General features: G+C 32.7%; 1 protein-coding gene across 3 annotated transcripts in view; it reads left to right on the top strand.

Annotated features, from left to right (window-relative positions):
- Positions 1-24,728, top strand: part of LOC113499710 (neuronal PAS domain-containing protein 4B-like) — a 114,630-nt gene that overhangs the window by 43,642 nt on the left and 46,260 nt on the right. For all 3 annotated transcript variants that reach the window (XM_026880275.1, XM_026880274.1, XM_026880276.1), the window contains 2 exons: positions 11,995-12,056; positions 14,025-14,114. In XM_026880275.1, the coding sequence (XP_026736076.1) occupies positions 11,995-12,056; positions 14,025-14,114 (152 nt within the window). The remainder of the gene's footprint in view (positions 1-11,994; positions 12,057-14,024; positions 14,115-24,728) is intronic.

Genomic DNA, 24,728 nt, shown 5'->3' with positions numbered 1-24,728 from the left:
TAATTATTACAGTTATACATTGATAAATATGTGGTGGTGGTTTGTGGTTATAATATATGTTATGTTTTATATGCACAGGGAATTCGTTCACACTGTGCTGGCAGCTTCTCTCTGGCTTTTTAAAAGTTATTGTTGATTTTTTATTTCATGTATATTAATCCAGGATTTCCGATGATGCCAACCGAGTTGGTTTCAATGTTTCTTTAAAAAATAATTGACATACAAGAATGATATCATTTATCCTATTTGTAGAGTTAACTATTTAATTACATAAAAAAGTCCTAAGGGTCTTTAAATAAGTCCTACTTAAATTATACACGTAAATGTTTGTTAGTATGGACGGATGTTTGTTACTCTTTCACTAGATTTGGATTAACACAGGATAATTTTCATCCCTAATTTAATGTTCCCTTGGGATCATTTTCGATTTGTAGAGGACGGACCCGCTGGCAACAGCTAGTATTTCATAATCTCGAAACTACTTCTAGCTTACGTTACGTAACACACACTAACATACATTAGTATTAAGCCCTCATATATCATTCTGTAATACAATATGGCCGCGAGTACTTTCTTTCACAGCTCTATAATTTATTAATGTCTTTGTTATCCTTTGTTATTAAAATGTATTGAATAATAGTAGAGTTAGCCTATTTATATCAAAATATTGTAAGATTTTTTTTTATAAACACTTTAATGAGTAAGTTTTCGTTTAATGAATTTCCATATAACTAGAAAGATTTAAAAAAAAAGGTACTAAATATTTGACCTGATCTTATGATCTGATATGATTGACAAATTTTTGTTGTTTAAAAACCAAAAAACTCTTTATAACGTAACACATGGTATTCGAAATGAAATTTGTAACTAATAGCATAAATTTGTAACGTTACCTAACAATAACCAGTACAAATTCATAAAGCGATACATAACCAAACCACTAAATCACAACAAACTCCAAGAAACCAATTTCACTTCGAAAGCTTTTACTACGCAAGCGAAGCCGGGTGGCAAACTAGCTTACTTGTAGGTCAAGGTTCCAGCAATCTGGGTCCTATTCATACCATACGCCCCAAGAGATTTATGGCAACATTAGTTCACTATTATTACGTACCAACCTTACAATTGAATATTATTTTAATAAATGTGCGTTTCTTATGACTGTTGCATCGAACCTTGAATTGATAATAGGAATCGCAATATATAATTTTACTTGACTTTATTAGGGGAATAAAATATAGACTGCTTATTACTTAATAACATACGATGTCATACACAGTCATGTATGCGTTCATTTGTTTTCATATGACTACTTATCTAAATAAATGCAAAAGACATTTACATGCGGCAAAATAGCGGATAGCAGAAATCGTCAATCGAGATTTATTAACATTACTTTCAATGGTAACACTCAACAAAATCAAAATTTTGGTGCAAATCAATAAACCTAAAATAGGGTCACAATTAACTCTGACTCTACCTCCGCCTCCTAGAGTACAACTTATACCGTTGTGGAAGCAAGACAGCGCTCTACAAGGAATATAGTGCCGTCTCGTTTCCGTTTTCACTAGTCTCATATTAAGAGTATTTAGTACAAGCACTGGTCTACTTTATTACTCAAACTGACCTCCCTTAGTGAACCACTTAAACAACAAAACTTTACAACATTCTTAATTAAATTAATTGTCAGTAAACTATTCTAGCAACAATTAACGCCTTGGGTAAGGTCGGAAATAATAATTATTTTTTTATCACATCGATTGATACAATCGATTTCGACATGCGTTTAAGATTCAATACAATGGCCGATTCGAATCGATGAAAGACGTTTGACGTGGTAGTGTACACGTGTATTAAACCTCTTTGTTGTGAATTAAAAGTTTATCAATCGATTATTGTAATACTTTATTGTTTTGAGCGATTTATTGTTCGATCGCTCAAGCGTATAGGTAGCTATTGCGTCTGTTTGGTGATGTAAGCTAATTACTGGTAGCTTCTAATAAAGCGTTTTTGGACGTAGTTGGGCATGAAAGTAAGGGGATGAGCATTTCCGTACCGTAAAATACTTTTTATACATTACTTAATGCCATAGGCGAAAAAAACATTTTTTTGAGGTAATAAACTTCTTCTTTGAGTGAGATGAGTCTTTGCAGAAACAGTAAAATTGCAGTAAATAAAATTAAAACATATTGGTTAAAACTATATGGTATGTAAATAACATTGAACTTATTTCTGTTATAATATCAATAAAATTTTACGATATTACACTTTGCATATAAATACATATTATTATTAGTTTTACGTAAATAAAGTAAAACATTACTTTTAACTGGTTTTATTTGTTGTTACAAAAATGGAAAGGAATTCAATCAATACATTCGTATTTCTTTGCAAAGCTATGCAAGAAAATAAAAAATGTTAAAAAACTAAGTCTCTTTTTAATTAAGAGCATACCCTTAATCGAAAAAGAGACTAAGTTTTTTAAGAAATTGTTATATCTTTTAAGTGGAAATTATTCTGTAGATTAATCTGACTGCTTAGAAAATTTACCGGAAAATTATATAATACACGCCTAAACATTTCTTCAACATTAAAACACTAATAAAATACAGAATTAAAATCTTGTTGACTCATGAAAACAGATAATTTTGAATATCAAACAAATAATACCTACTTAAGTTACCCATTACTCATTATTACAAAATCAATTACAATAATTATTCATCACTCATAATAAAATCGAACAAAAAGTATTGGACATCAATCGCAGTCATACATGACCTTAGCTTCAAGTACCGATTACACTTTCAATTGTTTTAATGTAAAAAATAATATTTAGTTGCAAACGAAAGGTCAATACAACCGGTAGTGATGATTTCATCAATGTACACTCAACCTTACAAGTCATATTGTTATTGATCTGAAGAGCGTCTTATTGTGAAAGCAGGAAGGTTGATTTTTGGAGTACGTATTGGTTTTTTAGATATTGGTTATTATTACCGGTTGTGGTTGACTATACCTTCACATATGGAGACGCGGAGTAGGATGTAGGCTAATGCATGGTTTTGAAGTGGTATCATAGTTTCAATGTCAAATAGTACATTACATACATTGAATCTTAGTAGGACACAAAGTACTAACGAAAAAAACTAGAGTTTAAACAGACACATTTGGAACATGTTAAGAAAGGAACAGATAAAAAAAAAGTCAACTCGATTAAAGTATATGGACATAATAATATATTATATGATTTAGCCAAAAAAATGTTTATCAAATCTCTTTAATATTTCTCAAGCTTAACAAACACCAATCAACTTAAACGCTTGAATTCGTAAAATTTAATAAAACTCTGGTCGAAAAACCCCTTGAAACAACATAACACATTGTGTTACAACATAATAAGGCTTCAGGGCTAAGATTGATAGCACAAAAATTACACAACTAAGTAATTGCGAGAGTGATTGATTGACAACAGTTGATGTGTATTTGTTTTCAATTAGAAACCCATAAGTTATATCAAAAAGACATCAGCATGCGTCAGCACGAGATCGTTGTTGTATATGATACTCAATTACTGTGTCATTTATTACAGAATATTACGTGAAGTGGTTTAGAAGAGAGTAAAATCATTTACAAAAATTTGATACTTTAAGATTGCGTTGTTTGTTTTTTTCCCGTCTTTTCCATTTTCTTTACAGCTGAAATGTGGAAAATATATACTTTGTTTACATACAAATAAATGTCAGAAATGAAAAATTACTTGTTTCTCTAAACGTTTTTGTAAATTTACCTTTTTATAGTTTTTGATTTGAGTGAAACTAAATATTCTCTACACGAAATACTCTTCTAAAATATAATAACTTCAGTTAAATATTTGAGTAAGTCAAGCTTAGTTATTCAAGCTAAAAGCTTCAAGCTTAGCTTAGTTTGAATCAACGCATAAACCATGACACATCCGTTACACGCTCTTTCTGTTGGTCATATCGAGTATTGCGACATTACTCGTAACATTGAATTAAACAACGCTTGTTCGAGACCAAAGTCAACGAACAACGCAGCCCTGTCAATACTATTGCCAATGTATTATAATTAAAATTGATGACTTAATCATCCAAAACGCAGTTTCAGATTATATGTAGATAGATGGATAGATTAATGAAAAGGAATACAATATTTCATTCATATTTACTTCGCAATTTTTATTTGTCAAAGTTGACAGCTAATCAATCCGGAATATATGATTTATTTAGAAATTAAGTGCTAGTGATCAAATGCTGTGTGTTTAAATAATTCAAAGGCAATTGCGGTTTGGCTAAGACTAGCGATTCTAAAATCTTTTAAGCATCTTTGTGCGAAGGTAAAAAACACTATTTTGTAGCACAAAAGACATCAACGCGCTAAAAGTAAAGGTGCCCATTTCATAAATAAAGTAATAATAATAAAGATTCACCAAAATTTTATGTTCAAAATAACCTTGAACCACGCATATACTACATAAAAAATACCAACAGGTGCTTATGTTTCGTAACCTTTTAATAAACAGTTAGAGTTTTCCCGAAGATAGTCAAGGCAATTTAAAATAACATAATTATACGTTTGAAAAAAAATATTGAGTGGCATCGAGTTTCACCAGTTCACACCTCGGTTCCGACTGTTGTGATCACTTTAAAGTTCCGATAATTTTAATAATAGATCCCATATATTAAGTTACGTCGCCGCCCAACCGCTGCTCTATCTAATTTCTAATCTAACTACAACTTAATTAATAGCCACTTGTTGAAATCGATTTCAAGTTTGATTTATACATCGAATGACCTGTATTTATACGGCCTATCGAGTCAAATATATTATATCGATTAAAATAACATGTACGCACTTCTTTATTTTTTGTAGAGTTCATTCGTTTATTGGAGTGTTTATTTTTGTAAAAAAGTAGAATGTCAAGGAGATCTAATAATTATCGGTTTATAGTAAAAATAATACACTAATACGTTAAGATTAATTGCACTCAACGTGTTTAGTTAGTAATTAATGTTCCTTGACATAATAACGAGGGTTTTGGTTGCAAAGCATTTTTTATAAATATCGATTTAAATATTATTTTAGTAAATAATTATTTAGTAATGATGTTGCTAGAAAAAAGTAATTATTTCAAATATTGGTGTAATGGTCGTGGCAAGCCTTTTGTAGCAATTTAACATTCGTATCGTAATGTCGTTTTATTCATGAAAAATATCGAACAGTGCACATAAATCTGTTTATATTTTCGGTATGATACTTAAGATCAAAACAAATAGTACCAAGTGATACAAATCTAATCGTTTTATAAATTTGATAAAAAAAAAATTGAAAAATTATATCAAATCTCGGCAACACCAGGTCGTGTTTTAGGATGATAATAAACTTATGTATTTTTTTTTTTCGTATAATCTTTAATTTTTTTGGGTAATTTTCTACAATTTTAATAAAATATTTCTCCCACAATTTACGCGTACCCATCAAACTGTCAATTGGTAAAGTAACCGCCCCACACGAGCCTGTTGGCATGACAAGCCAATTTGTTTGACGCGTTTGAAACGTTAATTGCGTCTAAGACAACCAGTGTGAAGAGAGCCTTACGATGAAAATGTTTTGTAATGATGACAGCGTGTTTATTTGCTTGTTCCTTTTTTATTTATGTCAATTCGTTATAAAAACGAAGGGCTAAGTAAATGTCATTAATTTTATTAGTATATACATAAGTTTTTCTTATCACAAAAGAAAAACAAAACAAATAAGGGAACCCGAAATAGATTTAAGAAATATTTTTTATTTAAATGTCATTAAGTATGAGCAATACAAGTCAAGATACGAAGAATTAGTTATCATGAAAACATCGACAAGGCATGTCCTAAGTAAAACCAAAAATTGACAGTCAAAATAGTCCAATATAAAAGCAGGCAAGTGGATAGATAGATTAATTGACACTATTTTCAGTAATAATCAATATATTGGCTTATAGGTTAAAAAAAAATCCTACACCAATTTCCTCCTGAAATCAAGCTGGATTTTATAATAGCATTCTTGCCTCACTTTTGACGGACGAGGCTAGAATGCTTTTTTAGCATTGTTATTATGGTCATAACATTGCGGGCAGGCCAGTAATTATATCTAAGTGTTAATTTTCATAAAAAAATTGTATAAATCATCGGGGTGACATTTTTGTATAGAAAAAACCCCGTAAATAAAATAAGACAAAAAAAAAACACTACAAGCTGCAACTCTACCTTGTTAACAATTAATTATCACACCCGTATCGACATACACCCTGACTGACAGACAATAGACTCAAGAGAGCAACCCGAAAAGGCATCGCACGACCTGCCTCGCGAGCAACCTGAAACAATCTCCTTTGTAGTAATTGACTGGGATTTGCATAAGTGGGGTGGTACCAAACTGTTCCGCAAACCATTTCGGATGGGGACAAATGTTTGGAAATTGTTCTCGTGACTTCAGACTCCTTAGTCGAGTCTAAGGTAGACTGATTTCACGGATTGGGAATCTTCCGCAATTCAACGGTAAATTCTTTAACATTTTTTGGTATTTGCTTAAACGTATCACATTAATTGATCAGTGAACTGTATTAGTGAGAATTTGTCTCTACTTAGCACTCAATACAATTTGATAATTTATAAAATCTCAATACATCCAACATTTAACTACAATAAAGTTGAATAAAGTCAATTATTTAAATAAAGAAGTTAGAGCTCGTAGGTAAATTACTCTCCAAAAAAAACTATACATTTCCAATCCCAAACTCAATATATCAAAATTTCGTGCTCATTATTCTTAAAAAAAAAACCAACCATCGCTACCCAACTACCCACAACACATACGGGGAGATGTATTAAAAAGTCGGTGCAGTGACCAAGAGGCCAATACCTGGGCGACAGAAATAACAGGCAGCGATTGACGAGATACATACTATTAGAGTTAACGAACATCTCAATTTAGCTAACCACCTGCGAGCCTTGCTTGGAAATAAAGCCTTACTGTTTATACTAAAGGAATTCGGCATTAGAATTGTTTTATTCAATTTTGTTCAGTGTTTATGCTTTATATTTTTGGTTTAAAATTTCATATTTATTTGAATGAATTTGATTAACAAAAGCCTTTTTAGTGGCTTATTTTTAATAGATATTTCCCTATTAGTTTCATAAAGCAATTCGTCTATTGATAAACAAAGCTTATTCTTCAGAAAGTTTTTATAATTTTGTCATTTTGGGTTAAGAGCCTTGGGGTTCAAAGGACTTTTTCATTTTTCAGATCCTTTCCTTCAAACCTTCAACATACCAACCTGTTTACATATTTCGGCCCGAGACCTATCTTTTTACTTAAAATGTCAACAAAAATCCTGAACGAAATTAAAAAAGAGGACTACATTAAACAAATGCGCGCCACATTAGAATTGATTAGGCGGCGTGCGCAGGCGCAGGGGAACGCGAGCCGCGCAGCTAATTAATTAGTGTAACGATTATGGTTCTCAGGCACGTGCTTCGCCATTATTTATGGTGCCATAAAGTCGCAGTCAACGTTGTGGGAACATTGTATTGGTAAATAAGTTGTTGCTATGGAGGAAATATGGGATAATATACCTATATATGTGTAAGAGTAAAAACAAAGGTCGACTGAAAGAAAAATACTTAGAAAGCGCAAGGTAATTTTACGGCGATTAATATGGGCTTATAATTACCTCCTGAATGGCCTTTTTTACACTTCAATATAACCGTTTGTGTAGCGTAGGGTGCAGCAAAGTTAACTTAATTTCATTTTTTATTAAAAAAGAGAGCAAATTTTCAGGGCAATTTAAGATTTAAAATATGTATATTAAATATTAAGATTATTTAAAACAACACTATAACTATTGCTCAATACACCATAATGTCATTTAATCTAAAACTTAGTTCACAAGATTCGGTATCTCAAAATGAAACCCACGTCCAAAACAATTGATTGTTAATACTTAAACTTTTCGTGTTAACGTTAAGTTAATGTAACAAAACAATTTGTGTAACTCCAAACGTTCTTCACTGTTTAAATCTGTTAGGAAGTTGTATAAAGGTGGTGTTATACTGACTGAATACGACGATTTCAACATAACTTTAAGTCGCATTGATCACGGAAATTATTAATTATTTTCTTAGAGATAGTCAGATTATTTAGAGCGCGATCTTGTAATACTTTAGAATATAGGCAAAAGATAAACAACTTAATTGGTAATCTTGTCAGCTCTACTAAAAGATACAAACATGTGCTAGTCGAACTCTTTACTGATCCAACTTTACAATTCTTTAGCCTAATTGTGTCCTCAGTGGTACAATTAGGCTAAAAAAATACAAAGTTGTACAAAAATGGTCACATCATATTTATGAACATACCAATCATTACTTATTAGTAGTTAATGTAGGCAGAATGACTAAGCAGCCTTAACTTAATTGTGACCTTTAATACTACTGTCAAAGATCATCATGTCATGTAGCACTACAATTCACACATTTAACCAATTGCTCACATAAAATTTACATCGAAATTCAGCTTCACCGGTATCACACCACCTTAACTTAACTCGCCTTGCAGCCCGAGGCGCGACTGTCATTATATTGATATTACGTGGATTCTCCACAAGTTTTTATATCGTTTTATTAAGTGTTGGACATTAATATTGTTGTCTAATAGATTATTTAATTTTGAATGAGCGAATTAAATGGGTATTTAGTAGATTTTTTATTTATGTAATGTGATCGTTTAGTTAAATCGTGTGAAATTATGATTAGTTGTGTTTGTGAATGCAATTAGATAAACGTACGTACATGCTAAATATTTCTACCTATGGTAGTGGTACTACATATGCTAACTAATTTATGAGTAAAACTGCTAACATTTCTACCTATTGAAATTCTGAATGTCACTGAACTCCTTATCCCTTACCCATTTAAATGTTTTTTTTTTTTATCGCGTTTAGTTGGGCCTGTATAGTTTAGATTCATAAATTAGCCCGCTTCACCGAAGTTTAAGTTTAGCTATTTTAATAAACATATATGTAAATAGACACTACTGAGTCCTTAAAACCACTTTCTTGTGCTTTTTTCAATCGTGGAAGCAAGATGACATATTTAACGCCTATCCTTCTGCAGTGGTTGCCTCTACCACGATAAAGAATCCCTAAAATACAATTATTTCATTCTATAAACGTAACTCTTGTTAACAGCACGTCATAACTTGAAAACGTCAGGAACGTAACATAACAAGAACGTCCATCTAGTCTGATTTGATCTCTAACCTTTACTTCAGCAGTGGGACTCTACCAAGAAGTCTTTAATAACACAGTTGCAGATGTGGAAGCAAGACAGCGCTCTACCGCGTGTAGAGCGGCATTTCACTTACACGAGTATAAAAGTTTAAGGTTAAGTTATAGTGGTAGAGTCCTTTTACTCTAACCGAGCACTGAGGTATAACTCTAATATAGTTAATTTTAGTTCGCAGTTTACTCAAACTATCTGCTCGTAACATTGATTCAGTGCGCCATTTGAGCGGCAATCGCACGCATTAGTGCGCGCCGCGGTTCCATCTGTCTTCCTCTCAGACGGTTTGCTTGTGTTTACTTTGCTTTCATGAGTATGAATAAGACAAGAATTTGTGTGAACATTTAGGCGCGTACATATATATCTTTTGTTCAACACTCATTGAAACGGATGCAGCTTTAATCATCTTTTATAGATGTTATCAGGCCATAGAGAATTGAAAGTTTTGGTATTAACCACAAATCGATAGATGTTTTGCGATTATTTATTTATGCTTGCCATAGCATGAATTACGCTTTTAACGAAACAAAAAATAGCTTTAAAGCGTAAATAAGGAGAGAGAAAATTAAGGTTATGACATTTTTCAAGATTCAGCTCGTTTACAAAAACCTAATTTCTTATAAAGTCGTGAACATAATTACTTCCACTTTATAACTGCGCTCTACAATTCCTCCATACTCACAATCCTGGCAAAATCTTCCGAACACGTGTTCGAGTAAAGTAAATCGTAATTGATTATGTATCTATTACATAAGTGTTTGTATTTGTCAAACGTAGAGCTATGAAAGTGAAGAATTCTGTGCAAAATCAAGTTTTATACTTCTCGTTCTTTATTAACTTAGCAAAGGCAAGTTATTTAACTTGACCTTTTTCAGGGAGTTTTTGTGGATGTGAATGGAACACTAAAAGTTGCCCGAATTATCAAAAAGCCATTAAATGCATATTCTCTAATTCATTCAAATTATAATCGGAAGATTATTCAACAATTGTCACTTTGACTGCTAAACTAGAAGTCATGGGTTCAATTCCCACACAAGAACATTTTTTTTAAATATGTAATGTGTAGAGTATTCTTTATTTTTGTAATTTAAATATGTACAAATAAATAGTGAAACAGTTATTTTATATTCGTTACTAAAACCAACCTTACTGAATCAAAATGACAGATACAATAACCTATAGCTCTACACCTATACTATATACGAAGGCTTCCACAAGTACATCATAAACAGCAATTTTCGCATACATATCGTATCTCTCGGTATGTAACGGTGGGGAATGCATTATTAAAACGTAATGTATACAAACGGCGCGGCGCGGACAGGGCGCGGGCGGGGCGCGGGCGCGGTGCCGCGCGTTCTGATGTTTATCGCGCGTCAGAGGAATTCTGGCCGTGTCTTGTGTGGCTCAGATGTGCCAATACGTTTCGGTATTGATATTGGATTTTGGTTCTAATTGGTTTCCAACTTAAAAATTGCGAGCTGCATGTATTTAAGCTGAGAAAGGAAATTTAAAGCGCCAAACTATATTTCTGGTATGCATCAAATTTATAACTCAAAATCCAATCTAGCATTGGGTTATCAATACATAATGTGAATTAAAAGTTACTGTGTAAATTTCGATATACTGATTTGGAAAAAATATATACTGGCAGTCATAAAATTGTACTGGCAGTCAGAGCATTGCTCTACATTCACAGGAACTTTACTCCATTAAACAACAAACCGTTCAGTGTGAGTCAAGCCTATAACTTATCAATATTCTAATCCATCCTCCACTGAAACCCTTTTGAGATAATTTAGAAAGTGTAAATCCCCTTACGTTGAGGCGGGCCCATTAGAGACGAGAATTATTCCACAGATAACTTATCGATATAATCGGGTGGTCGCTCGCTTATTGTTTATCGATGCTTCCTGGCCGCCGGTCGAGAAAGTATGGATCGATACAATCGATTAATTACCAATACTGTTTGTCCTGTAAGTGCGCAATGACATCGATTTGAATATGGAATCTGAGTGTCACAATTCTGATTGGCTATCTGTTAACCATTAATTTTGTTGCGTCATTGACTTTGTGATGTATTGGATTGCTGTACTAATGTTTTTTGGACAATCAAGATAAAACAGCTACCATAATTAGGTACCAAATGTAATAGACACTGTTTTTTGTTAACTAAAGAGTTTGTTCCACTTTTAAAATCGGACCTCATTTAGAAATGTCAGATTTAAATAATTGTTATTTAAAATAGGTAACGTTCGAAATGTCATTGCGTAATTCTTTATCGAAAGAGAAAGATTTCACAATAGTCATGCGTTGCACCGGTCGTTGAGAGCACAATACTTCACGTAGAGTATCAATAGAGATGTGTATCAGTTTGGAGAACGCTCTGAATTATCGATTGTTCGTTTATTACGCGTGTATCGATATTAGAGTAGTTTTACATAGGAACGTATGAAACCTCTGTAGTTCCAAAATAGAAAAAGTAATCGTTATTTTTATTATCTGTAATTTGACTTTAAATTAATTAAAATAGTGAAACCATTTTCTTTTTTAATTACGTTATTATTCTACTGTGGAGTAGATTAATTGAATTCATTGTTAAAAATATTTTCTTGTTTCATCCAATAATTGAAATTTCTGTTTTTGTTCGCAGTTTTCAAACGCTTTGACATCAACCAACAACCGTCTACTACCCTCAACTTTGGATTTTCAAAGGTCAGTCTACAATTTCTTCTCTGTATTTTTTTATTATATGGTACGCACTTGTATAACGTAACTTTATTGTTTTTAGTTAACTAGCAATGTCATGCCATTCTGCCTAACGAGATTTATTCCTTAACATAGGCCTTCCAAAAGTTATGCTAAGAACCAGGTCCTTGGTATTTTGCATCTTTATAATTTAGAAGAAATATATATGACCATGCTGTTTCTATTTGTTATCTGTTAGTTACAAGTAAAAGTTTCTAAAACTGATAGTATAAACAACAGATCAAAACGAAAAACCCCAAACATAACCCTTAACTTAATTAATTAAAAACTCCCAAATTTCGTTTCCCACGCCACGTAATTTCACATTTACAAATTCTCAGTTCTTTTCAAAGTACCCGATACCCCCTTCTCTTTCACACTCGTTAAGTTAATGATTGTGCGACAGGGATACAAAATATGTTTGAATCATTGCGTAAGGCTGTATTAGTGGGGTGTGGTCAGTTGCAACCACTCATTAACTTTAATTCTAGGGGTTTTAATCATAAGTTGGGAGCTATTTTTCATATTAACCGGTATATATCATTACGACCTTTTTTGTTTGTGTACAGACGAAATTTAAGGTCAAATGTAACAACTATTAATATTTAAATTGTTGACCTACTTGTCTGTTCGTTTGTCACAATTTTAATAGCAAGCAATATATTTGTTATTACTACGTAAGTGGAGCAAGTCAGGTAGTTAAATAATAAATTTAAGATACTTGTTCACGACCATATTTTTTTGTTCGGTTATTGTTTCGGTGATCATATACACTTATTATACTTATTATTGTATGATACTGAAAAAAAACTAACTACTTAAATGTTTTTGGCCGAAAAGTAGGTTTTGCACTGATTTTTTTCAAGGTTCTTGACCCAAAGGGAAAAACGGAACCCAAATACTGAGTCCTCGCAGTCCGTCTGCCATTTCATCACCAAAAAACAGCCGAAATTTTCACCCTCATATTTTTCTTCGCCGCTATAATAACAAACACTACCGCCCTTTTTTGTGGTCATGATACTATTTACCATTCACATACAGCACGTTTTGGAACAACTTTAAGCTATATTGAAACACACTCTAAGACTCACAAAAGCAGCAATAAAGCACAGGCGCGGTATAAAATAACGGTACCTCCCAGTCACATTTTACAATCTGCAATCCTTTATCAAATCTTAGTCTAACATCCAATTACTAAACTGCACAACACTACTTGTAAATAAATCTAATTGGTAAGGTCTTCATTAAAACATTTACAGTATCTGAGACGTCTAGTAATAATGTAATTATTGTTAAAGTTATAACCCATACATGGTACCGCAGCCTTATTGGACATTCTTACACGATTTTTTAAAACCTTTTTCTTTCAAACCTCTTTATCTTTATTTATTTTTTTAAGTATAAAAATAGAAAATATACAATTTACAATGATCTGTTAATTTGTGTAGTAAACAAATTATGTAACAAAAAGTGACTTCAGTTACTAAAAAACTTATCAAAACTAAAGATACTATACATAAATTGAATATAATAATATTTTTACTAACGATATAACGTAATATTTGTTAATGACTAAGTCAAGGCAAAGAAGAATTTAAACATAAACATAATAATTTGCAAATTGATTACACACATGATTATTAAATTATTGTTTTCCGTGAAAATAATTATTATCTTATGAATATTAACGAGCACAATTCAATGTCACACCTATTTAATTACGAAATTCATCAAAGTTCAAGAACTCTTTAAAGATATTTTTTCAATACGAAAAATTATCTTTTAATATTAGTTTAACATCTTTTTTTTCTATGCTTTCTAAGCCCACATTTCACGTGAAGATTAAAAAAAACCTAGAACTAAAAAAAGAAAATAAATTCTACGTATACAGGCTGTTGTCTTTTTGATGAATTCTAATTGTTGTTCCCTTTTTAGGCACTAAACGGGTTTCTGATGATGATGACACAAAACGGCAAGCTCCTATACATATCGGACAACGCAGCGGAATATCTAGGACATTCTATGGTAAGTAATCTGTTCTGAATTAAACTAGATAAATAAAGTTCAATACTAAGCAGGCGTAATTTGAATGTCCAATGTGTAAAATTAAAAACTTTACAATAATGACAACGAGCCCCTTTATTTTTTTTCGTCATTTTTAGTTAAATTTTTTTAAACACCATATTTATGAAATTCTGTAGCTACACTGTAATGTTTGTAAAAAGTAAGCATTCAACACTTTTTTGCGCCAGTACACTTAGGCTAACAGTCATTGAAAAAAAAATAGCGTCATATTTTTTAAACTCCATAAAAAGTTATAAACGCTATTAAAAATAGATACTACATTTAAATTTGACAGATTCCATTTGACATAACATCTAAACGTCAAATTTGGCAGTACTTTCAATTTTTACAAATAAGCTCGCCGGTGGGCTCGCTAACGTAGCCGTCTGACCCCAAATAGTTCCTCGTTAGCGTGCGCCGCCGCACATAAATTAATCACTATGTTTTATTGTTTGCCGCGCTTGCAATGTACAGGGTGATTTTGGTTTAAAAATATTTTGGCGTGGATTTTAAATCATAGTTGAGTATCTCGTTTTGCGAAGAAATTGTAGACTTAATGATTATGAATTACTTAATTAAAGTATTTTTAAAAAAATAATTTATTGTTGTTATCTGATTAAGTAAAGGAGAATTTTAGAACATGCTGTATAATTTTGCCATTTTCGATCAAAGTAATGCCCTGATTATTTTTTACAAAATGTCATAACTTCCAACAAAAATAACTTTAGACAATTTTTTTAAAGCACAATATTAAACAACCTGTATTTCTAGAACTTGCGGCGGCTCCATGAAAACCCTACCACAGCTATTCCCAGTCAATATCTCCAAATTGTGATTAATATTGTGTCGGCATTACCAAACGGTTCTTATCAACTAAACTTGATATTTTCGCTCAAACGCACCCGTTGCTTGTTATGACCGGTCCGTCTTTCTAATGTCGCTGTGGATTATATCGATTTGATAGAGACTCGATAATCTTAATGTCTTTGAATAGTTGGTGTGTTTTGACAAACGTTTCCTGTTATGTGATTGGGGTCTAATAGGAATATTAGCGTTAAATGCGAAGGTTTTAGGAATCACTCTTGTACTTTAGGATCATGCAATGGACTAAGTTTTTTATAAGCGTACAATAGAATATCTCTTCTTCTCTTGCTCTACAATTTACACGCCAAACTATAGATAGACTTTCAGTTGCTTTTTCTATGCTCTATGTGGTATGGCAGCGCCTAGAGCCTCAAGAAGCTTAACCCTTGTTCATAAAATGCCTCCATTTATGTTTTACAAACTGATGAGTCACTTTTTGATGACCAAGTATTTTTAAATAACGCTATATGGTTCTGAAAAGACACATTTCTTATCTTGTAAAAAAATACTTTATTTGCCTTTGCTGAAGGCTTCTAAAGTATCGCTAAATAGTAAGGTATAAATAATAGGAATAATAATATATAGCCTTTCAAAGACCTAACTCTTGCTTTGCTTGCTCGCTTTACTGTCAAATGTATGGTATGATGTTAACATAATATATACCGCTACATCCGGGTAGTATACAAATGAGTCAGCTGTTTAATATAGTTTTAAATGCTCTGGTTTATCTTGGACTGACGTCACAGCGACGACGTAGGTCTGGCACTGATCTATATGACAACCATTGGAGTGATATGATTCCGCATTGCATGAGTCTTGTGGTATCAGTCTTTCGGCATGAATGTGAAAAACTAAGTGACTGATGCATTATCTAATGACCAATGGAATTAAAACAATTAAACTAATTTAAACACTACTGATGGAGGAAGAGGAATTATATGTTGTAAAAACAAAAAAATACTGCCGAAGGAATTCGAAAAAAAAAATGTAATGGTACCTTACAATAGAATTTGAAAATGGAAATCATTCTTCCGATATTGTCTTCTGGAACAAATCTAAAATGGTACATTAAAAAATTCTGCTATAATTAGCACTCACGAACTGACAGTAATACAGTACTTAACAACGATAAAGCAACATTACGACTTTAAAATTAGGTACCTACATTTTACGATGTTATAACAACTATCATTTCAGTCAATTAAAAATAACCGGTACCGATTATTTATCCCACGATAAGTGAAAGAAATCTCTTACATATAAAGTTTAATTACCACATTTTAATTTCTAGTGTCTCATATGTAATATATATTTGAATATATCATATCACTGTATTCCCGGCGGGCCTACTACTAAATGCAGTATCAATTATTCCGCTAAACATCTGACACTCAATTAACAAATGATTTACGATATAAATAAATACAACCTTCTTGTAATCAACTTTTTTATTTAACCTTTAAGGCTATTGTGATGTACAATTACATGCAGCCAGTATCGGCAATCAACTAATAAAGGCTAAATAGTATCCAAAGATAATCCTAAGTCCATCTTTTGACCATAACTCATCTATCGTCAGAGTTCCCACGATACACTTCTTATAAGCCAGTAATGTATCGACTGATACAACTATTATTATCTCCTCTCTCAACCAAAATTAAACCTTGCAGTCTCTACAATAAAGTCGAGTTTTAATTGCTCGCATCACAAGCTTCAAGCAATATTTTATTGTTATTCCGCAATTAAGATTAATGATAAGATTCTCAGTAAGTACTTAATCCAAATATCTAGTTTGAAGATTTTTAGTACGAAGTTGATTAGAACGGTAAGGAAGAAGTCGGTTTTCTCTCGACAATTTACTGGGATACTGCAACAAAGTAAACGTATACATAAATACGTAATAAGCGGTCTCTTGAAAGGAAAATGCAGGAAGTATTGGATGTATGGAGCTATTGTGATATATGACGACTGTACAGTTATATTTTACATATTCAAGTTTATTGTTGTCATGTAGAGACAGTTGAAAGAGATCATCAGCGTAATTTGTCTTGTCTTTATCGATAGCCTTTTTCAGATGAATATGAGGAATATTTTTCCAATAACATGTTTACATCAGGAAATTTGTGCACTAATCAGGGTGGTTAACATTACCGCTTTGAATTAGACTGATGCAAAACAGTGCCAGGTTTTTTTCAGAACTATACAATTGATACCGAAATGGACGGAACGCGGACAAAAGCTACTGCACGATCATCATTGGCCTAGCCTTTTCCCAACTATGTTGGGGTCGGCTACCAGTCCAACCGGTTTCAGCTAAGTACCAGTGTTTTACAAGGAGCGACTGCCTATCTGACCTCCTCAACCCAGTTACCTGGGCAACACGATACCCCTTGGTTAGACTGGTTGTCAGACTTTTCAATCTTCTGACTACCTGTAACGACTGTTAAGGATGTAAGAATAACAGCCGGGACCCACAATTTAACGTGCCTTCCGAAACACGGAGGAACTTCTTATGACAAAGATGGTCACCTATCTACGGACCAACCGCGTCAAGCATAGCTTAACCTGTGATAATTACACTTCTGCAGTTATAGCTTAGCCAGGAGCTCCTCCAAATTTTTAAATAACAACGATTGATATTCAACCTGGTGTCAGAGTTTTCATGCCACGGCCCTCGAATATTTCTTAGGTGTGCTTATCTCCTAACAATGTTTTTCTTCACATCGTATTTTTTTATTACGCACATAAATTTGAAGACATTGGTGCGCACTAAGATCAGAATCTAGGAACATCGACTCATCATCCATCGGTCGTACCACTAAGCTAAATACACAGCCAAGATAAATACTCTCTTACTGCAATATTTTAGGACGAGAATATCTCCCAAGTACCAGTACATTGAAATTTAGAATCGGGAAAGCATGCGTCAATACCTGATCCTTCTTCACATGGGAAGCCACTCTTAACTAACAGTGTGACATTCTCAGGCAGCGGTATCATAATAATAAACGCTTATATAATAAATAGATCTATGAAATACCTCGATACGGAACTCTAACAATGGCGATATGGCTAATGTTTATAAGATCAAATTGATGCGTAGGTGTGTCTTTATAACAGTATCTTTATTGTTTATAATTTATTACTTAAATGTCAAACAAATACCGCTTTATCTTTCTTCACCTTAATAAAGTAGTCTATTCAACATACGATAAATATTTAAAACTAGCTGTTGCAAGCGACTTCGTCCCCGTGGGTAGAAGATATAGTTATGATTTATACCTGCCCTCGCTTTTTTCACATTTTCCATTATATCTTCGCTCCTATTAGTCGCAGCGTGATGGATTATAGCCTAAAGCCTTCCTCGATTAATGGTCTATTCAACACAAAAATATTTTTTCAATTTGGACCAGTAGTTCCTGAGATAAGCGCGTTCAAACAAACAAATAAACTCTTCAGCTTTATATATTAGTATAGATTTTCTTTAATTACACTTTGAGTAGTTGTAATCTAGTAATATATCGGAGGAACTTTCAAGTCTTGGATTTGAAACCTAGCACATATCTACGACATTTTTAGATATTAGTTTTCATTTGCTAAATACGCATCAACCATACGATAAGAAGAACCCGAAGATTAGAATTGTAAAATTATTTGTGTGAACATTTAGGTTCAAGGTTACAGTATCAAAACCAATCAGTGTTCAGTAATAGGTAATAGAAACCTTCTTATTTTTCTTGGTTAGGTGGGGAAATCCTCATGGACCCCCATCTCGAGAGAGGAAGCGGTTAGTGTCATACTCTTACCGACTAAACCTGATACGCCGAGGAAGGTCTCCCGAATTTGGTATGTGTGTGGCAAATGCAAAGTAATTCATCACACCTCGAGTACTAATAGTGGGAATAATAGGCTAGAGGTATAAACCTTTAATAATGAATCATTTTAAACGCACTATACATTTTTGTAAGCAAAGACTTGCCACGAAAATTCTGAATAAAAAGTAACAATACACCACCAATTATTACTGGATTTTTACCAAATGATGTATCAAATAATGACTCAATAATCGCCCAGTGAACAGACAGCTTTATTCATAGTAACCATGATTTAGGGCTTATTAAGAGATTATCAGATCATTTGAACTTTAATTGGGTTCATACAAATGGTTTTTATTATAACTTATGTTCGCCATACTGCAGCGATAACCTTTAGTTAATGATCGAGCTTTATAATTATGTCAATTTAAAAGCAAGCGTGGCTTTCTGAACATTCTTTTGAATGTAACACTAGTAATGGGTATCAATACTGAGAAATATGCGATATTTTTCTTATGCATCTGTATTTTTTTATAAAACTTTATCCTACTCTACTTTGGACCAACCCTCACGGTCGCCCTTGAAGACCGCCATCCATAGGTATTGATCGAATCTTCTGCGGCATTAGAATTTTTAATAACAATCTTTTTCTTTTTAATTTCATCTCGTTGTCGCCAATTGAAATTCGGGCTTAATTTTCCGACGATTAATATTCATATTTCATTGATGAATTTCTCAATGTTATGCCCTACCCAAAAATGCAACTCTATATTTCAAAACCACATTCAATTGTATGTGGTTAATTTTAATCCCTTCAGAATGACTATATCTCAACTAATTAACAAAGTACCAACAAAAGCGTATACATAAACACGTCTAAATAATAACGAAATAATTATTACAAACAGAAACGTTTGTATAAATCCTATTAAGCTTCTTTAATTGATGAAGAGATTCAAGATTAACCCTTGTTCTAAGAGACAATATAATTATCTGCAGACAATTATTCGAGGCTAAATTAATGGCTTTAATTAAATAATTTATGATGCCCGCTCACTGAGGAATGTAGGATTTTGTTTTTCATCTTGTATACAGTATGTTTACTAGTGTTTGTTTAATTGTTATTGTGTAAGATGTTTCACAATTTCTGATTCAATTTTTTTAAAAGGTGTGTCTTTTCTACTATTTAAAAAGAACATGATTTTTTTAATATATAAAGCTGAAGAGTTTGTTTGTTTGTTTATTTGAACGTGCTAATCTCAGGATCTACTGGTCCAAAACAAAAAAAATATTTTTGTGTTGAATAGACCATTTATCAAGGAAGGTTATAGGCTATATACCATCACGCTGCGACTAATAGGAGCGAAGATACAATGGAAAATGTGAAAAAATAGGGTAGGTATAAATCATAACTTATATCTTCTAACCACGCGGACGAAGTCGCGGGCAACAGCTAGTAGTAGATAAGAACAGCAGTTAAAAGACAAGTTGTTCAAAGGTGCATCTCTGTCACTGCATTTTTGAGGTTTTCTTTTTTTAAGTGCATGGTTGAGCAATCCTACTATGCTACTAATATTCTGAAGTCCAAAGTTTGTATGTACGGATGTTTGTTCCTGTTTAGTAGTAGGAGATAATTTATACCAACCAGATTTGTAGCGTGCGGATCCGCGGGCAACAGCTAGTGAAATATAAAGTTGATTAGATGGACATCTTTAGACTGTATAATATTCAAAATATCATCTTAAAATAAAGCATCAACAAACCTATGACATTAATCCCTCCCTCTCATCGATCTACCCATAATTACAAAACCATTGTAGTGAATAACAATTCAATACATCTTCCATATCGCCCTGAGATTCCTCCATTCAAACGGGGTCTTTCTCCGCCAGATAATCATATCTCCCCGTCGACACACGTTAACCACACACATAGCAAACCGGCCAATAAACAATAGAAGAACGCACAATTCAATATGCAAACCGAACAATGATAATACTTTAGACAATGCACTTTTGTCGCTAACCACCGTATCGATTTATTGATGCCCAGTATTAAATACTTGAGCAATAAAACTGTCCAATTTAAGACGACCTCTCAAACAAAACTCACCTACCCTTCGAACATCTTTAAATGTATACACAAAGAGCGGTGGGGAAGGTCTTCGTGAATGGTTTTCCGTGTAAGGAATGGGCTCCACCGCGCCTAAGCCTTTAGCAATCCGGTATTTATCATTGCCATTGTATATGCGCCCTTTGTGGCTCTGAAGTACTAAAATGACTTAACACACCGATGATGTGTCGTTAATGTCAATTGTTATTGCAAATTTAAATGTTAGTAGGTAAGATGGTCGGTCAATATTTTGATGGATTTATGTGTGACGGTGTTTTATTTATATCTTGTTTAAAGGAAGGTATTTAGTTCGTCCTTATTAACCTTTGGTAAGGTTAATTAAGTATGCTTCTGTGATGTCTTGTTAATTATTCTGTGATTCTCATTAAACATGGACTGTTTCCTGAGTGATGAATCTCAGTTAGGACTTTTCCGCATAAGTCTTGTCAGAATCATTTTATGAGTGGTGTTTATGTTAGTTTCTAATATTTATGCATCTACGATTACCTACATGTGCATTAATCATTTTTTTTATATTTTACGGTCGTATTTTACCAATTTAAATATTGAAAAGTAAATGTCTGTTCACACAATAGATACATGTTAAAACTACCATTTAAATATTGAACAACTTTAAAAACACATTATCGAACCTCCGGCATAGCAGTCAGGGCCACCAACCACTAGACAAAAATTCCTAATTCCTTTTACCGGAACTAATTTAACCCATGTGTGTTTGTTTAATATATTTGTATACAGCCCCGGACACGTGTCCAGTCGATCGATTTGAAATGACGACACAATTAATCAAACGAGACGTGTATTCATTTGTAGCGCAATTAGACTGTGTGTTTTCATTTGTGAGTCATTAATCTATACGTCTGCAGGCTTGTTTGTTTGTCTGTCATACATTTGTATGGACGCTGAATAGAGTGGAGAGTAGCACCTGTAGTTAATTTAATGTTGATTAAATTAAAAAAAGAAACTATTGAGCTAGTTAATTTATTGTAGCCATTCAAATATTTGAAATTATTATTTTTAATTATGTTAAGAGTAAAGAACGTCCCTATCCAACATCAAATTAATTTTCATTTGTATTAGTAAAATTATGTTTTTTATGATATATACTTTAAATAGCTATGATCAGAGTTTAACAAAATATCCACCAGTGTTTGTCATCGATACATAAGAACTAATCCCCGAATCAATATAAAAACAATAAAAATATATCACACAATCTCTACTAACATGACCACATTTAAACTCACATCTCGACTAGTTGATCAACAGAACACCTCTATTAACGCACAATGTAAACCATGTGTAAACATTTTAATAAGCAGGTACGCAATGATTTATAACAACAGAACTGGAACAGAACTACCAAACATACATTCATTTATAGAGTTCCATATTAAAAAGGTAAAAACGGAACACTATAACTGAGATTCTATTGTCCGTCAGACAGTCTGTCCGTCCGTTTTTTCAAAGACTGTATCTCATAAAATGCGATAGCTAGAGCTCCGGTACCTAGACAATTGAAATTTTCGTAGATGATTTACTTATATTGCCGCTTTATTATAAAAAAGCTTAAATTAAGATCTAAATTAAACATCGGTTGTTAGGGTAACTATGCTATGGTTTAGTCACAAGTATTTACTGGGATTTGCTGACTAATTTCGGTAACCGGAATTAATAATCGGTTATTACAGCTATTATTAAAAAAAAAATTTAGCCTATTAGTACGGGACCTTCAGTACCGCTAGTCCAACTCGCACTTGACTGTTTCTTTTCTACATTCAAATCAAGATACATAATATTTGTTTATGCCATTGCAGTTTCTATTTTCTATTTGGTCAAGAGATCAAAGATTAAGATGACAAGAGTATATTTAGATTAAACTAAAGCTTGGCTTAACAATAGATAAATGTGATTTTTAAACTTTATTGCAAGGTGTCGAAAGTAATTTATAACTTAACAATGGATTGCTGTAATATATCGATACAATGTATATTGTAACGTATTTTGCCTTTGGCTTAGATTTTGTAAGGCAACGTATAAACTGTAGCTTTTGATATTTAGGATTTATTAGGTGTACATTTCTTGATAATTTTGTCTTACTTACATATCTATACTAATATATAAAGCTGAAGAGTTTGTTTGTTTGAACGCGCTAATCTCAGGAACTACTGGTCCAAATTGAAAAATTCTTTTTGTGTTGAGTAGACCATTCATCGAGGAAGGCTTTAGGCTATAAACCATCACGCTGCGACTAATAGGAGCTAAGATACAATGGCAAATGTGAAAAAACAACCAGGCAGGTGTACATGACTCATAACTTATATCTTCTACCCACGGGGACGAAGTCGCGGGCAACAGCTAGTATTATTATAATGATACATATATAGAAATACTTATTTAATGACTGATATGAACTCTAATCAATATAGGTACAATAAACTATAGACACATCGAGAGCCGAATGTTTAAGATTGCGTGACGTATCGCGGCTTCGATCCCCGTTTGGGACAAACGTTTGTGTGATAAATAAATACTTGTCCTGAGTCTGGGTGTCTTATACGTGCGACTTGACTGTTTGTGGAACATCTAGCGATACAAGGCTTCAATTCCTTAGTGCGGTGTCGTATAAAAATAAATGTAAAGTTTTTTTTCTGGTCATAGTACCTACCTTGTTATCTAACTGCCAGCTGCATTTAAAAGATGACGAAAGTTTTAAGTCAGAGTCATGCTTGTTTTTGTCACATTCAAGTAGAACTAAGAGACAATAAAAAAATTAATAAAGTAAGTTACAAAAGTGTTTATAGAGGTGATCGTAATTATCGTTCATAGAAGAAAGTACTTGAAACTTCATTTTCATCGCTTTAAATTGTTTAATATTATGTCCGTACCCGGTCTATTCAATATCTGCAAATTAACCTAAAAAGTATCAATCAAAAGAGATAAGAACCTCAAAGGGCAAAACTCTATAACACTAATAAAAAATAATGATACAAAAAAACAATTCTAAACACCAACAATAAACTCAAAGATTAATAACTCCGATTCATACAAAATTTATAACTGCACAGCAATATTAAATCAAGAAAATCAAGATTGTAAGATGTGTAATAACAGATACATTAGTTTATTGAAATCAATTTCAAAAATCTAAACAATTGGACTTAACTGGAGCAATCATTTGCTGTATCATCGACTCTCAATCGAATAGAGGTCTATAGATCATCGATAAATTTGGAATCAATCGAAAATAACGAAATATTATTCATGTTCTGTGATGCATGCAATATTTTTTTTTATAATTATGCTAAACTACAAACGTAACGTTATAAGGCTGGGCACACGCCTTTTCCCATATAGAAAGGTTTGAACATTGAGCAACTTAAGTATGCTGTAAGTCTTGCATGTAATAGAAAAAGTTCGCGTCAGCGTGATAGTGACTTTCCAATTAACAAAAAAAGGTAATTCATATGCTTAATCCGTTTAAGGCTATATCATATATATTTATTTTTAAAACGGTCTAAATAGGAAAACTGATACACCACTCAACAACAAAAGTCAACTCAACATAAAACTACTGCAGATCACTATCAATTCATCCAAATAACTAAAGTATAACTAATTCCAACATAAAATAACAGTCATTAAACAAAAACTCTTCACTTTCGACTCAAATAGCGCAAGCCCTAAGTGAAAGCAACACCGCACAAATAATTCAAAAGGTACTAATATAAATTCAATGGCCCACCGCGGAGTCGAACCCGTA

This window comes from Trichoplusia ni, chromosome 12, assembly GCF_003590095.1.
Source record: "Trichoplusia ni isolate ovarian cell line Hi5 chromosome 12, tn1, whole genome shotgun sequence".
In the NCBI taxonomy this organism is placed as follows: Eukaryota; Metazoa; Arthropoda; class Insecta; order Lepidoptera; family Noctuidae; genus Trichoplusia; species Trichoplusia ni.
This window is presented reverse-complemented; position numbering and strand designations above follow the sequence as displayed.